Genomic DNA, 17853 nt, shown 5'->3' with positions numbered 1-17853 from the left:
TGGGTCGAAAACGGCAGAACATGACGTCACTCTGACGTCATTTCCGGCCAACCTATCATAGCCTTTGGAAAAAAATTTGGTCACAATGTGTAAAATTGATGTCCGGGAGGGTACTGAAAGTTTGGTGACGATCGGCGCAGCGGTTCTGGAGATATATCGAAAAGTCTGGAGGGGGGGGGGGGGCAAAAAATAGCCCCCCCCCCACCAGGTCGCGGGTTAAGAGACCATATTGACACAAATTGGCGTTTGAGCTGAAATATCGTCTGCTAAAATTTCAAGCCAATTGGACAAAAATTGAAGAAATTATCGCCGAAAAACAGGGTCTCATGGGGTCTGAAATGCATAGTAAGTGTTTTCGTCCTTATTTTGGACGTTCTTTCGATTGCCGCTTACCGCGTGTCGCTACGTGGCCCAGGAGCCGAGTTAGAAGGGGAGGGGGGCGTTCAGACACCCCCCCCCCGGCCCGGCACGAAAGTCTCGGAGCACCGGCCCGGCGCGGGTTAACATGTTATCCGAGGCCTTGTCACAGCCTCTTTTCTAGATTATTTGTCATGAACCACTACCTTCTGTGTCCTGTCTTGAAGAAAGGTACGTGAGTTGGCTGAGAGAAAGAACAAGGATGAAGGTGCGGGCAAAAGATGTGCTGGCGCCCTTTCGGCGTTAAGGGGGGCATGGCCCCGTTGCCCCCCCCCCCGGGGCTCCGCCCTTGGTCATCACCAGCGTTTTGTTTGCTCCCACGTCTTTGTTTTGTCTATTTGGCGTTGTATTCCTCTTTAACGAGACTCTCGTCTCTCAGCTGTCATTATTTAACAGCTTACATTTCCTAAGTACGCTACTGCTAGGAATCTACTACCTTGGTGAACTGGGGCCCTAGTCGGGTACTGAGCTGGCCTGCACTGGAAGTCGCACTCCTGCACTTACTCTCGCAGTGGTACCCATGTCCTGCACTTACTCTCGCAGTGGTACCCATACCCTGCCACTTACTCTCGCAGTGGTACCCAATACCCTGCCACTTATTCTCGCAGTGGCACCCATTAATGCACTAATGTATTCTGGCAGTGGTACCCATATGCTGCACTTACTCTCGCCCTGGTAGCCATATCCTGAGACGGTGCAGCGGCTGCCGGCCGGCTGTTCGACGCCGCGCGCCGGCAGACACACCAAGCACACGCCCTCCTTCAGCTCCACCTGCAACAGCACCGTCCGCTCACCGTCAGCTCAGCACCGTCAGCTCAGCACCGCCGCCGCCACCGTCTACCTCCAAACCATACCTACAGTGCTATCAGGCAGCGTCAACGCGCGACATTAAACGATAAAGAAGCAGCAGAAATGACAAAGTTAGTACCGTAAGGTGGTGCTATTTATTTGATACGATATTTACAGCTTTAGGCTTCTTTCTTAAAGGGACCCTCCCACCTTAACATTAGTTTTGAGTTGAGATAGCCAAGTTTGCGGCCAGGCTCAGAAACCACCATTTATCCTGGTCGCAACCCCCGCAGCTTTATGGTGTTCAAGAAATTTCTTCCCTTTACTTGCAGGGTGGGACCAGCGTGGTCCCTATCTCTTAACCATTACGGGAATCTGATGACGTCATCAGGCTTTCGAACGTCCGTTAAATGTTTGACTAAAACGTTTTGTAGCACGCGGTGGTATATGCTGCTTTGCGCGCAACAAATGCCGCACTTTCAAATAAAGTCGCTAGGAACAGCGGAGATCCCAAAAAGTAAACAAAAGTAAAAGTCTAATATCTTGAAAACCGGTGAATATTTTTCGATGAAATTTGGTAGATATTCGTTTTTGCTCTTTCTGAACCGAGCGACATCACTTTCATGCCAATTCATTAACTTTTTTGAAGGTGGGAGGGTCCCTTTAACCCGCGCCCCGCTGGGGGGGGGGGGGCAGAATCTGCCCCCTCCCCTTGTCGCCAATAACTTCTAAACGCGTGACGCCAGTGACGTCAAACTTTCAGTACCTTATTATACATCAATTTAACACGTTGCCTGAAAATTTGAGCGAAATCCGTCGGATTTTTTTTTGTTGTTGTTGAGAAAATGACGCTTAAGTGACCTCACGTCACGCCATTTTCGCCTAAAAAAAAACAGCAAAACTTCAAACGCCGCTAACATCTTCCTTTTTAAGGGAATTAAGACGTAAAAAAAGGTTGTACGTGACTCTACTTTGTATATCAAATGGCTATCTCAGTTTTTTTGAAAACTTTTGATTTTGGCTCAAATTTAAAACAACTGACTTTTTTTGGGAAAATAGTTATAAAATCCAAAGTTTTGAGTGTATAAAAAACGGAATATATGTCAGAGAAATGGTCTATGAGCACCTACATACCAATTTTTAGAAGAATCGGTTCAAAAATGTGGGAGATATTTAAAATTGTATGACGTCACGACTCAAAATTTTTGAAAAATGATTTTTTGGAAAGTTCTAGACCTCGTACGGAAACGAAAATTGCACCATTCGATTTGCCGTGAAAAACTGCATCAGATAGACACCTTTTTAGGTCTTAACAACCAACTTCAAAATTTGACCTAACCTGACCTGACCTTGACCTGACCTTTTTTTACTTTTTTATAAATTAAGCTCGAATGTTTGAATGGACGGATTGACAGAGCCGGAGCCCACGCTAAGCAGAGCCTGTTGCGTAGACCCCGACCCCTACCGTCCGATCGCGCAATTTCGGGTAACGGGAGAATTTAGATGCCAAAGTTTAACGTGCCCTTCAAAGCCGGACACGGCCTGTCCCACTCAACTGACTTCAACTGGCTGCGGCTGCTCCCACCAACCGCAGACCATCCCCGTCAGGAGTCTCAAATATCGAGCGCCGGAGCGTCTCGAACCCGGGCTCTCACTACCGGGAGTCCAATGCTCTACCAACTGAGCTACGGGACAGGCAGGAAAATAGTTCGACCTGAAATTCATCCAGATGTGGTCCATATCACTTACTGAGTGTGCCTATTGAATTATATAAATAAAATGGCCCATAAAACATGTGTCGCACATGCCCTTTTCTATATTTCGTTTTTGGTGACCTGACCTGAGCTTGACCTTGACCAATGACCATTGCATGATATTGTATGCAATGAATATTGTCTTGGTAGCCTAAGAACACGTTTTGGGCAATCAGTCTCAGTCCATTCTTCGGCACCTACGGTGCAAGGCCGATACTGTAAAAACTTGGATTTTGTACCCTTGACCTGACCTTGAGCTGACCTCTGACCTACTTAAGCAAAACAATTGACTCTTAAGATCCGCCTTGTTGAGAACTTTCGATTGCCGTTCTCCCCGTCTTTCTACGACCATCGGTTCGGAAGTTAGCCCTACTGCGCCCCCCCCCCCCCCCAGCAGGGCGCATATGGCTGAATAGCCCAGCGCACACTGGTCGGAAACGCTCCAGCGGCCTTTCTGCAAAAGGTTTTTGCTTCTTGTTCGCAACTAGTGAAACAAACTTCATAAAACTTTGCATACTTTCTCTGTTATATGTAAGCTATCATTTGGATGTCGAGCACTAAATATATGACGTGAAACTGTTAAGTTATGACGTCATAATTGAGTATAATACAGGATCTAGCACCACTACAAGTCAACAAGGGAAATTGGAAGCCGCTATTCGGGCACCGGGAATGGTTTAACCCTCGCCGGCCGAGGGGGGGGGCGGGTGCCGCCCCCCCATAGGGTTTTTTCGCGATAGCTCCGAACACGCTGGCGATAGAGAGCTGAAACTTGGCATACCTGACCTTTGATCCAAGCCGCATCTTTTGACACCAACCGCATTGTTGGGTCAGGTCAGGTCACTGACCTATGACGTCATAAGTGAACGTCTGCACGGTCTTCAGAGTTCAGATGTCGCAACTTCGCAACGCCCTCACTGCCAGAGGAGATGTCACAGGGAAATGAAACTTGCAGGATCTAGTATCCATTATGAGTCTCACAACTTGTATATCTCGGATTTTTCCTTAAGGTCATATGAGGTCAGGTCATTTTCGTGACCTCACCATTACCTATAAGTCAATGGGGAAAAATGAAAACTGCTATTCTGGCGCCGGGAACGATCTCCAACTATCTCAAGCACACTGACTCGTGATTTGATGCACTCCTTGCAAGGTTAGATGCGTCACTTTTGCAATGTTGACCTTGCGTGACGTCATTTATGACGTCATCAAGGTCATATTAGTTTTTCGTCAATAACTCTTGATCAAATTGAGCTAGCGAGTCGAGAAAGCCACCAATGGACTCAGGAAGACCTGCCGAATCGAATGATATGGCGACATGACCCCTTTCGACCAACTTCGTGACCTGGGGGTGCTGACCTGACCTTGACCTGAGGTCAACACCCCAAGTTGACCTGACCCGGACAAAAAGTATATCATTCGACGCGCCTGAGCGAGGCGAACACGATGCTGCCAAAATCGCGGCTCTGCGGCCGTTTTTTGCGAAGTTATTCACCAAAAACTGAACCGTACCCTGGGGCACTTGACCTGACCTCAGAGGTCACCGGTTGACCTAGGACCTTAAAATCGGGTACATATCTCTGCGTCTCGTAACGGCGCACACGCTCGTTTTTTCCGCGACGCGCTAGCTCCACCAGGGGCGAAACGGCGAGGGGGGGTCGTACCCGCCCCCCCCCCTCGGCCGGCGCGTATGTAGAAAACCAATAGGTCCGGCGAGGGTTAATGCACTTCTTGCTAAGTCCGGTGCTTCATTTTAGCATTGTTGACTTTGCGTGACGACAGTTATGACGTCACTGTCGTCAGATCAGATTATAAGCCAATTAGATCTTTTGCTATTTTTTTGCTACGACATTTTTTGCTTATCAGCTCTTTGGCCCCAATTTTTTGCTATTGTATGAGCCGCGTCATATTTGAGAGCAAATATATTTGCTGCCAAATTTCCCTCCACATTGACATGAAGTAAATCCTTCATTACGTCACAGATCCGATCTAAATGACGTCACCCTGAAATATAAAAGTCGAAATATCTCAAAAAGTATATGATGAAAACGCGTAAAACTTGCAGAATTCGTCACTATATCATGAGTAACATTTCCGAATCCTAAACGGCACTTTTTAGAAGGTGGGATAGTCCCTTTAAGCACTTTCAGGCACTCGGTATTTCTCACTTATCACTGATGGGGTCACTGGCGGGCCTACACCATTCTCCAGGAGCGGGCTCTAAGCGGGCTCCTTTGGGTCTTTCCAGTTGACTAGCTATGCCGGGCTCCACGCGCGACTCTACTTCTGAGTTATTCAACTGCAGCTACAATGGTCTCTGAGGAATCCCACCTGTCTATTTTTGGAAGAAAACATTTCATTGATTTTTTTGCAATGATAGGTATTTTGAGAAAGGTATTCTCAAAGCGTCAACTTGATGAATCGATAAAAAATCAACATCTCAGGAGGCACACAGCTGAGTGCTGATACCAATACATACGTATATGCCTATAGGCTATCGGCATGTCTTTTGTGGCATCATATTGGACCTTCCTCCTCCCCCCCCCCCACCGCTCAGCAGCTTTGACTGCCGGGGATCGGGCTGGCCATGAGTCCCCCCCCCCCCACCCTGAAACCGAAAGTCTGGATCCACCCTGATGCCCTCGCTAATCGTTAACTAGAATCAGAGCACACAGATGTCGCGGTTTATATGTATATGCATAGATGTCGCAGCTATAGCGACACATGCAGTGCAAATGGTAGCATAGTTTCCCCTACCAAAGTGGTGGTTTTCTACCACAGACGCTCGTCGAGGTCGAAATTTCCCAATGCGCTTCTGGAGTACCACCGGCATCCTGGTCAGCGTCTGGACGCCTCCGTAACCCCGGCCTTTTGCATACTCGGAAACGAAACGAAACGGGACGAAACGGAGGCCTTCTCTTTCGCCCTTATGGGTTCGCTTTGGAGTTTGGACGAGTTTTTCATCCCGAACATGGACCACACTGATATCATCGGCGCTCCAGTTTTTTAGCCTCAGGCATAACATAACACATTTTTAGCTATTTTAAGACATTTTCGACTGTTTTGAGAGTTCCGTTTAGTCTTACGCCCAAGTGACCGTGAGTTATGTACCCCGAAAAAAAAACACTCTTAGAAAGCTGACAATCCATCCTGAAAAGCTAGCTTATCAACTTCATAACGCCTTGACGTTTTTGATGGCCACTTTGACGCCCCACAGTTTTGGCCACATGGCTCATTCCTGAGGGCTGACTGGAAAGAGGATAAACTTGCAGTGACTGACTCCCGACAAATCATCGGCGTCACTTGCTGACTGTGCGTCCAGTTAGCGACAGACATTGGCTACATGCTGGTTGGCTTCAACCATCTTCAATCGTCGCAAATGGCCCACGTGCGGACTAAATACCGATACGTACCCGTATCGTAGACCTATGTTGCGGCGTAAGCCGTCTCCACAGGAAGTGAACTCTCTAGCAAAAAAAAAAAAATGTCTAGAGAAATTAGCTACTGTGGAGTGTGGAGCATACTGCCAGCTGCCATGGCAACCACATAAGCTCAGTGACGAGCCAAGTTCAGCGTGTCTTTAAACAAGAGCCTCTAAAAGCCAAAATTTAGGTGAGAACGAACTTATGGGACACCCTGTACGTGCAGAAGTAAGCCATTAGCCTGTCGCGGTGCTCGACTGAGGGGAGGTGAACCGACGCTCCACCGATTATTTTCGATAACGTGCCTTTAAGTCTAGGGTTTCGGAGTCGTGGTAGTGCTCTTCCGAATCCGACTCCGACTCCGGGCTCGTGACCGACTCCGACTCCGACTCCGACTCCGACTCCGGGTCTGCTACAAAGGGCAATGGTGGCTGCCAAAATTCCGCGTGATATGACGCGCCATGTTAGGTCTACAGGGTGACCGGAAAGTCCAGGCGCTTTTCACCAAATTTAAAAATAAATGCCTTTGATCCATTAGATACTCAACAATAGAACAAAACAATGACCAGGTACACCAAGTCACATGCTTCTGCAAGTGCCCATTCATTGTAACCATCGTCTGTGCCGACGACGGCCTCTGTAGCACGCTACATCTTTAACATTTAACGTAGAATCTTTTCGGCACGGCTTGGTCCGGCAGTCTCCCCCCCTCGCAGTCCGGTCACAGGCCTAGCCCTCCATTCACTCACCCATCGCTGCTACCGGGTGACGCACAGCTGAGCGGAGCGCTGCTGCTGCGCTCCCCTCCCCTCTCATTATTCACCCCCCCCCCCCCCCCAGTCACCAGGCCCACAATCCCCACACATCACTTTTCTCCATCTCCCGCAACGAGCACTGTCCGTGGAAATAGCCGCAGTAGACACATTTGCGAGAAGACGATGCCGCCTACATCAGTACGAACCGTCGAGGCACAGCTGAGTCAACAAGCTACGTCAGGACCGCGGCCGGCGGCGGCGGCGAGCGAGCACGTTAAGGTACTCTGTCACTTGTCACGTACTCTGTCAGGTACCACAACAGCTGCGCCGCGCTGAGTCACATGGTGGGAATGGCACAGCCAGGAAGATCCTAGGGCAAGCAAAAACGCAGTAGTTCCAGAGGTCTTCGCAATGGGCAACCGTTAAACTCTCATTACGACGCCCGCCTATGGAGACAGCTACCGCAGGATGAGCGATTCGAACCTCCTCAAAGAACGCTGCATCAGCAAAAGATGTCAACAGATCATGGAGCAGTGTCAAGGATGGAGGCCGGCTGGAGCACACAGCCTCCTTTGTCGGTGTACAGCAACCCAGGGTGAGCGACCCGGCAGAACGACTTCAAGGTGACCTCCACAACAAGCCGCAAGCAATGACCTGTAGTTCCAGAGATCTCCGCAGAGGAAGAAGGCGCTGCGTTACGGCCACGCCCCGGTACGGTGGGCGGAGCAAGAGTGACGTCACAGGGGCGTTGGCGGCAGACGAAACGGAAGGAAACAAAAGTTTGAATAAAATGAAATTGAAGAATCAAAATTAAAACTCGAAAATCACAAACCTTTCGGGGATTGTTTTATGCCAGCGATTACTAAAATGATAAAGCACTCAACACGAAGACGATTCGACGGCCAAAAATTGCAGGCACAGAGGAGCAAGGTGACTAAACAGGACAGAGGGCGCCATCTTACGGCCCCACCCACCAAAAGAAGGCAGAGGAAGATGACGTCGCAAGGGCGTGGCAGTCACCCCCTCCCCCCAACTATAAAAGGGTGCGCCACCCAGCCAGGAGGGTCACAGTCGAGCAGCCGAGGGTCACAGTCGAGCAGCCGAGGGTCACAGTCGAGCAGCCGAGAGTGACAGTCTGCAGCCGGAGCCGGAGACGACATCTGGAGGCCGCCGTCAGTCCGAGGTCACCCACAAGAAGCCTCTTCAGTTCGAGCGACCAGAACCGAGGACAACCGCCGACGCTTGAGACCACACTGAGAAGCGGAAGCGCAGAGAAACTCCAGAATGTGAGTGTTGTTGAAAAGTCTGCTCAATCCCAATCCTTGAACCCCCCCCCCCTTGCCCGGTTGCCGTGCCGTGACGACTGCCAAACATTTTCGGTTGCCATAAAATGCACTCTCAATTGGAATTGGAAAACTTAAATTACTTTGAACTTATTGGTCCAGACACCCTAGTAGCATATTAGGATCTGAATTTTGAGGTCATGTCAGAGCCGCCAGTAAATACGTTATTGTCAGTTGGAGTTCACGATTAGGCCGGGAGCGAGATCCTAAAATTTGAATAAGCAGCTCAGTGTCACGAACGCTGAAATTGATGACAGGATGCGTGACAACATTGAATATGTCTTTGTCTTTGGTCAAACTGGTTCGTTCGATTTATTATAATCGGCGGTGGTCAAGTGCGATTTGAGGTTGGAACGTTTGTGAAATTAAGGGTTTAGATTTGTGCTGTACTCACTAAAAGTTGCATTGCGAATTCATTGGTAATATTGCTGTAGGAATTGATTGCGAAGTCGAAATCAATTATAGAACAGGTAAATACGGTTGAAAAGGAATGCAATGTTTTAAGGTGGCGACTGATTTATGCAATCGATCCATGAATATGGCTATGAGTTATGATTTTCGACAGATACGAATGCTTGAGCTTACGGCGGAATTTCTTCTGTTACTTAGGTGCAGAGTTGTGAGCAGTGGTTTGAGGTTGACGGTTTGACACTTTGCGACTTTAGATGGTCACTTTGCGTCATTGAAATTGCGAAATGTCGAGTAACAGGTAGATGTAGAATTATTTGTGATTAGAACTAATATGCGACTAATATCGGAACCGATCGTTGTGCTTTCGTAGAATAAATACTAGAAAGGACCATCTTTTTTTGGGGAACGATTAAATGGGACAGGAATTTAATTAAAAAAAAAACTTACGTCGAATGGAGCTGATGAGATGTCGAACAGGGAGATATTGCAGCGATATTTTACCAGATTCACACTCACTGACACATCCGGTGAATCTACCCGGCCAGAAGAGACAACACGCACGAACAGTGAACACTGTACCGCGAGCGTTGACGCGCCCATAACGGCGTGACTGTGACTGACGGTGTCGACGCGGCGCCGGCCGGCAGCCGTGGTAATCGTCGTTCCCGACGCGGGCGTTGAGCCGCCAGAGGGCGCGAAAAGCAGCCACAACAGGGGCAGTGGGTTAGCCGTAATTGGGGCGCGTGCGGTAGGTGAAGGTCATCGTATAGAAACATGGTTAGTTGTGGAAAGTTGCAACGGGATAAGAACGTAAACAGTTAATGCATAATTTTAAATATGACATGCTATATGATATCTAGGACTGCAGCACGTTTGATGTGCATTGGTTACTGCTAATAGGATGATTTAAATTAGATTTTCTATGAAAGGCTAGGGACCCCTATGACAATGTTCTGGCACTCTATAAAGATAATTTGTATAGGTAACTAGTAGCCCATCAGAAGCTATCGAACGAGTTTCAAGGAGTCATTTCCGTTTGAGCATTCAGTAATTCACTATGATACGGTGGATCACAACCAGACGGCAGATCGGTGCGTACTAATTGGTTCTAGATCATCTGATTAAATCAAGAGCGGTTCAAGGTCTACTAGGATTGTATACGAGAACTGATGATTTGGTTCACGCGTGCAGCAGCAATTAGGACTTGAAATTACTATTAGGTTTGGATAAATAATGCGTTTCTGTTATTCGCGTTCTTGTGAGTTAGCGCCAATAATTACTCCACCAATATTGGCACAGGGCATTGTGAGGCACAGACGGCTTGTTTGCCCGTCTCCTATGGCGTAACGTTTACCAGCATGACTGTATGAGACACAGATGCACTTCTCTACACCCACGTCCAGACCGGAATGATAAGAGGGACACACCGTCACGTACGCAGGGCATATACACGTTTTCCGCCAGTGGTACCGGCCACTGTTAATTTTCCCGCTTAGGTAACACTGGGTGAGAAGGCAGTGAGAGGTTTCTACGGCAGGGGGGAAAGGGGAAGATTGGCGCAGTATGCAGTGGAGAGTAAGTTATGCCAAAGGCAAGAAGCCGAAGGTCAGGGGTCAGTCACCCAAAGGGCGGATAAGGTGAGCCGTAGTGTCCCGGGTAAGTCCTCATACTTATTTCGTAAAGGTACTCTAATCGGTACTGGACAGCCTCAGGGGAGGGAAGAATGTACTCCAGGACACGTAAGGCCTTGAAGAGTAAATCCCATGGTTAAGGATAGTTCCAGGATATGAACTAGGGTCCCTGGGTCGTGAACGGGAATGTTGCACGCGGACCGGAGGAGGGCATAGGTAATCTCTCCCGGTAGAGAGATAAGTCGGATATAAATCGTGTATGTGTGTACCATAAGTCTATCGGACGTGTAGTGAATCCCATAAAATAGCAGGGTGGATATTTGTGCATAATTATTCTGGACGGCCCTGCGATTAGTATCTTTGTCGCCGGTTAGCGGAGCATGCATATGGATTTCGGAAAGAGACATTTATCTCGCCGGGGAGATCGCTATTAGTCAGGCACCTAACACCATCGGAGGGAATTCGAGGGGCGCTAAATAAATTTGGGGTGAATATATGACGAACGAACGTAGAGAGAGGATGAGAGTGAGAATGGTAAAGGATGAATCTTAGGATAAGGCCGATGGGAGTTTAGCGAAGCTCAGTTAGGACAGTCAAACTAATTAATCTCGAGGGCAACTTAAACTAGCAACGCTAATACGAATTAAGTGGGCAATTTTCTTAATGGGGAGGCCAGTGATATAGGAATAGGTGACTGGACGAATGATCACATTCAATTTATCAACGTAATTACCACCCATATGTTTGGCAGTGGTCATCGGGACTCCGAATGCCCTGTCCTTCACCTACCCAACTGTGCCGCAAACCCAGCTGATCGGACCCCTCTATCCCTAATCCGAGCAGTGAAGAAGCATCTCGTGCATCATGGTCTATACAATGAACAGAATCATCAAGCCTCTAAATTAAAAAGCATCTTCCATCAGATGTATTTGTATGCAAGGTGGATCTATATCTACATCTCTCCCAGGTGGACATCTATCTCAGGATCTCATCTCCATCTCGGGATCTCTTCAACGACCCTCAAGCTCCCCTGTATTACCACCTCTACTACCGACAGCATTACAGCAGCGAATCTCTCTTTTGCTACACCGCCGAACAGCAGTGGACCGCGCTGTTTGATGACCCGCAAGATGCAGTACTTTTCTTTCCTTTATTCTCTTTTTTCTCAAAATCCCCTCGCTACAAATGGCGCCCATAACGTGGGGCTTTGATAATTCTCAAATTTTGAAGCTGGTAGACTGGCACAAGCCGCCGAACCCGAAGTTGATGAATTGAAAGTGAACCGTATGGAGAAGAGGAAGAAGTTGAAGAATAGAGCAGGTGTTCGAAATACTGGCAGCAGTGGAAATGAGCGTGCTGCAAGGTTCGACGTGAAGAAAGAGGATGAGCTGAAGAAAGCTGTGTGAAGATGATGAAGCTCATGATGGTGGCTGATGACAGGGAAGTTGAAGAATTGAGCAGGTGTTCGAAATACTGGCAGCAGTGGAAATGAGCGCGCTGCAGGGGTCGACGTGAAGGAAGAGGATGAGCTAAAGAAAGCTTTGTGAAGATAATGAAGGTTATGGTGGTGGCTGATGAGAGGAAGCGGTCTTACGAATACTGAAAAGGACATAGAAGAAGTTGTTGAAGATAAGATAAGGAAATGAAGCTGTCTCATGAAACTAAGGATCAGACTAATACAGAAGTCAGGCCGAAAATGAACTTGACAATTGTTTGCATCAGCATATCAATTCTTCTACGTTCTGCTGTACAACAAGTACAAGTCAAGGTCAGCTGCTGTATTGCAAAGGAGAGCTCGAACTTTCTAGAGTATTGATGATGAGAGGACAGCAATATCAAAAGCAGAAGAGGAAGAAGAACAGGCGGGATGCCGTGTTGTACTGAATCAAAATCAAACACGGTCGTCTTCACAACACAGCCAAGGCGATGATCAAGTTGGTGAACGAGGATAGGGTGCCAGGATGTTGCAAGACCAACTGCCAAGCGATCCATTCAGATGTGCTGCCTCGGGGGGGTCACCCACTTGAGCTGCCGCGGAAGTCGCATACCTGAGCTGCCACGGGGGTCACCTGGGCTGCCATGGAGGTCACCTACCTGGGCTGCCATGGAGGTCGCCCATCTGAGCTACCACGGAGCCTGTCACCGGGTCTGCCACGAAGGTCACCTACCTGGGCTGCCATGGAGGTCGCTCACCTGAGCTGCCACGGAGTCTGCCACCCGGGCGGCCACGGAGGTCGCGGCAGGGCCGGCCATGGAGGTCGCCTACCCGGACTGCCAAGGAGGTCATCCATCTGGGCTGTCACGTAGGCTGCCCACACGGGCCGCCGTGCAAGCTGCCCACCCGGGCTGCCACGGAGCCCGCCATCCGGGCTGATGTGGAATGTTCCCACCCTGGCTGCCGTGGAGGCCGCCCCACCCAGGCTGCCACCCGGGCTGTCGTGAAGGCTGCCCACCCGGGCTGCCATGGAGGCCGCCACCCGAACTGCTGTTGAGGCCGCCACCTGGGCTGCCATGGCGGCCTTCACCCTCCTGAGAAGCCACTTGCCGGACGGCCACCGACGACATCGGACTAACCAAAGTGGTTGGTGCACGTGACCCGGATCTGGTGAACGACAAACTGAGGTGGGGACGAGGAACAACAGGTGCGTGTGTGTACTGTACTAGGTATACGATGTCATTTTGTAGGCGTTGCGGAACTTAACATGATTGTGTAGATTTAGATGAGTAAGGGGTGTGAGTTTTTTGTATGAGTTGCGAGGACGCAACTAGGGTTGTTTGGACTGAAGATGTAGCACGCTACATCTTTAACATTTAACGTAGAATCTTTTCGGCACGGCTTGGTCCGGCAGTCTCCCCCCCTCGCAGTCCGGTCACAGGCCTAGCCCTCCATTCACTCACCCATCGCTGCTACCGGGTGACGCACAGCTGAGCGGAGCGCTGCTGCTGCGCTCCCCTCCCCTCTCATTATTCACCCCCCCCCCCAGTCACCAGGCCCACAATCCCCACACATCACTTTTCTCCATCTCCCGCAACGAGCACTGTCCGTGGAAATAGCCGCAGTAGACACATTTGCGAGAAGACGATGCCGCCTACATCAGTACGAACCGTCGAGGCACAGCTGAGTCAACAAGCTACGTCAGGACCGCGGCCGGCGGCGGCGGCGAGCGAGCACGTTAAGGTACTCTGTCACTTGTCACGTACTCTGTCAGGTACCACAACAGCTGCGCCGCGCTGAGTCACATGGTGGGAATGGCACAGCCAGGAAGATCCTAGGGCAAGCAAAAACGCAGTAGTTCCAGAGGTCTTCGCAATGGGCAACCGTTAAACTCTCATTACGACGCCCGCCTATGGAGACAGCTACCGCAGGATGAGCGATTCGAACCTCCTCAAAGAACGCTGCATCAGCAAAAGATGTCAACAGATCATGGAGCAGTGTCAAGGATGGAGGCCGGCTGGAGCACACAGCCTCCTTTGTCGGTGTACAGCAACCCAGGGTGAGCGACCCGGCAGAACGACTTCAAGGTGACCTCCACAACAAGCCGCAAGCAATGACCTGTAGTTCCAGAGATCTCCGCAGAGGAAGAAGGCGCTGCGTTACGGCCACGCCCCGGTACGGTGGGCGGAGCAAGAGTGACGTCACAGGGGCGTTGGCGGCAGACGAAACGGAAGGAAACAAAAGTTTGAATAAAATGAAATTGAAGAATCAAAATTAAAACTCGAAAATCACAAACCTTTCGGGGATTGTTTTATGCCAGCGATTACTAAAATGATAAAGCACTCAACACGAAGACGATTCGACGGCCAAAAATTGCAGGCACAGAGGAGCAAGGTGACTAAACAGGACAGAGGGCGCCATCTTACGGCCCCACCCACCAAAAGAAGGCAGAGGAAGATGACGTCGCAAGGGCGTGGCAGTCACCCCCTCCCCCCAACTATAAAAGGGTGCGCCACCCAGCCAGGAGGGTCACAGTCGAGCAGCCGAGGGTCACAGTCGAGCAGCCGAGGGTCACAGTCGAGCAGCCGAGAGTGACAGTCTGCAGCCGGAGCCGGAGACGACATCTGGAGGCCGCCGTCAGTCCGAGGTCACCCACAAGAAGCCTCTTCAGTTCGAGCGACCAGAACCGAGGACAACCGCCGACGCTTGAGACCACACTGAGAAGCGGAAGCGCAGAGAAACTCCAGAATGTGAGTGTTGTTGAAAAGTCTGCTCAATCCCAATCCTTGAACCCCCCCCCCCTTGCCCGGTTGCCGTGCCGTGACGACTGCCAAACATTTTCGGTTGCCATAAAATGCACTCTCAATTGGAATTGGAAAACTTAAATTACTTTGAACTTATTGGTCCAGACACCCTAGTAGCATATTAGGATCTGAATTTTGAGGTCATGTCAGAGCCGCCAGTAAATACGTTATTGTCAGTTGGAGTTCACGATTAGGCCGGGAGCGAGATCCTAAAATTTGAATAAGCAGCTCAGTGTCACGAACGCTGAAATTGATGACAGGATGCGTGACAACATTGAATATGTCTTTGTCTTTGGTCAAACTGGTTCGTTCGATTTATTATAATCGGCGGTGGTCAAGTGCGATTTGAGGTTGGAACGTTTGTGAAATTAAGGGTTTAGATTTGTGCTGTACTCACTAAAAGTTGCATTGCGAATTCATTGGTAATATTGCTGTAGGAATTGATTGCGAAGTCGAAATCAATTATAGAACAGGTAAATACGGTTGAAAAGGAATGCAATGTTTTAAGGTGGCGACTGATTTATGCAATCGATCCATGAATATGGCTATGAGTTATGATTTTCGACAGATACGAATGCTTGAGCTTACGGCGGAATTTCTTCTGTTACTTAGGTGCAGAGTTGTGAGCAGTGGTTTGAGGTTGACGGTTTGACACTTTGCGACTTTAGATGGTCACTTTGCGTCATTGAAATTGCGAAATGTCGAGTAACAGGTAGATGTAGAATTATTTGTGATTAGAACTAATATGCGACTAATATCGGAACCGATCGTTGTGCTTTCGTAGAATAAATACTAGAAAGGACCATCTTTTTTTGGGGAACGATTAAATGGGACAGGAATTTAATTAAAAAAAAAACTTACGTCGAATGGAGCTGATGAGATGTCGAACAGGGAGATATTGCAGCGATATTTTACCAGATTCACACTCACTGACACATCCGGTGAATCTACCCGGCCAGAAGAGACAACACGCACGAACAGTGAACACTGTACCGCGAGCGTTGACGCGCCCATAACGGCGTGACTGTGACTGACGGTGTCGACGCGGCGCCGGCCGGCAGCCGTGGTAATCGTCGTTCCCGACGCGGGCGTTGAGCCGCCAGAGGGCGCGAAAAGCAGCCACAACAGGGGCAGTGGGTTAGCCGTAATTGGGGCGCGTGCGGTAGGTGAAGGTCATCGTATAGAAACATGGTTAGTTGTGGAAAGTTGCAACGGGATAAGAACGTAAACAGTTAATGCATAATTTTAAATATGACATGCTATATGATATCTAGGACTGCAGCACGTTTGATGTGCATTGGTTACTGCTAATAGGATGATTTAAATTAGATTTTCTATGAAAGGCTAGGGACCCCTATGACAATGTTCTGGCACTCTATAAAGATAATTTGTATAGGTAACTAGTAGCCCATCAGAAGCTATCGAACGAGTTTCAAGGAGTCATTTCCGTTTGAGCATTCAGTAATTCACTATGATACGGTGGATCACAACCAGACGGCAGATCGGTGCGTACTAATTGGTTCTAGATCATCTGATTAAATCAAGAGCGGTTCAAGGTCTACTAGGATTGTATACGAGAACTGATGATTTGGTTCACGCGTGCAGCAGCAATTAGGACTTGAAATTACTATTAGGTTTGGATAAATAATGCGTTTCTGTTATTCGCGTTCTTGTGAGTTAGCGCCAATAATTACTCCACCAATATTGGCACAGGGCATTGTGAGGCACAGACGGCTTGTTTGCCCGTCTCCTATGGCGTAACGTTTACCAGCATGACTGTATGAGACACAGATGCACTTCTCTACACCCACGTCCAGACCGGAATGATAAGAGGGACACACCGTCACGTACGCAGGGCATATACACGTTTTCCGCCAGTGGTACCGGCCACTGTTAATTTTCCCGCTTAGGTAACACTGGGTGAGAAGGCAGTGAGAGGTTTCTACGGCAGGGGGGAAAGGGGAAGATTGGCGCAGTATGCAGTGGAGAGTAAGTTATGCCAAAGGCAAGAAGCCGAAGGTCAGGGGTCAGTCACCCAAAGGGCGGATAAGGTGAGCCGTAGTGTCCCGGGTAAGTCCTCATACTTATTTCGTAAAGGTACTCTAATCGGTACTGGACAGCCTCAGGGGAGGGAAGAATGTACTCCAGGACACGTAAGGCCTTGAAGAGTAAATCCCATGGTTAAGGATAGTTCCAGGATATGAACTAGGGTCCCTGGGTCGTGAACGGGAATGTTGCACGCGGACCGGAGGAGGGCATAGGTAATCTCTCCCGGTAGAGAGATAAGTCGGATATAAATCGTGTATGTGTGTACCATAAGTCTATCGGACGTGTAGTGAATCCCATAAAATAGCAGGGTGGATATTTGTGCATAATTATTCTGGACGGCCCTGCGATTAGTATCTTTGTCGCCGGTTAGCGGAGCATGCATATGGATTTCGGAAAGAGACATTTATCTCGCCGGGGAGATCGCTATTAGTCAGGCACCTAACACCATCGGAGGGAATTCGAGGGGCGCTAAATAAATTTGGGGTGAATATATGACGAACGAACGTAGAGAGAGGATGAGAGTGAGAATGGTAAAGGATGAATCTTAGGATAAGGCCGATGGGAGTTTAGCGAAGCTCAGTTAGGACAGTCAAACTAATTAATCTCGAGGGCAACTTAAACTAGCAACGCTAATACGAATTAAGTGGGCAATTTTCTTAATGGGGAGGCCAGTGATATAGGAATAGGTGACTGGACGAATGATCACATTCAATTTATCAACGTAATTACCACCCATATGTTTGGCAGTGGTCATCGGGACTCCGAATGCCCTGTCCTTCACCTACCCAACTGTGCCGCAAACCCAGCTGATCGGACCCCTCTATCCCTAATCCGAGCAGTGAAGAAGCATCTCGTGCATCATGGTCTATACAATGAACAGAATCATCAAGCCTCTAAATTAAAAAGCATCTTCCATCAGATGTATTTGTATGCAAGGTGGATCTGGATCTCTACATCTCTCCCAGGTGGACGTCATCTCAAGATCTCTATCTGGATCTAGACCTACATCTTCCTCAGCTGGATATCTCATCTCCATCTCAGGA

At 48.9% G+C, this 17853-nt stretch overlaps 1 protein-coding gene across 1 annotated transcript in view; it reads right to left on the bottom strand.

The window, feature by feature from the left end:
• Positions 1 to 17853, bottom strand: part of LOC122379101 (protein masquerade-like) — a 215608-nt gene that overhangs the window by 11410 nt on the left and 186345 nt on the right. Inside the window, exon 10 of the mRNA XM_043361032.1 lies at positions 1083 to 1188. Coding sequence (XP_043216967.1) covers positions 1083 to 1188 — 106 coding nt within the window. The remainder of the gene's footprint in view (positions 1 to 1082; positions 1189 to 17853) is intronic.

This window comes from Amphibalanus amphitrite, unplaced genomic scaffold, assembly GCF_019059575.1.
Source record: "Amphibalanus amphitrite isolate SeventyFive unplaced genomic scaffold, NRLGWU_Aamphi_draft 000071F_arrow, whole genome shotgun sequence".
Classification (NCBI taxonomy): Eukaryota; Metazoa; Arthropoda; class Thecostraca; order Balanomorpha; family Balanidae; genus Amphibalanus; species Amphibalanus amphitrite.
Note: the sequence above shows the minus strand (reverse complement) of the source record. Positions and strands in the feature narration are given on the sequence as shown.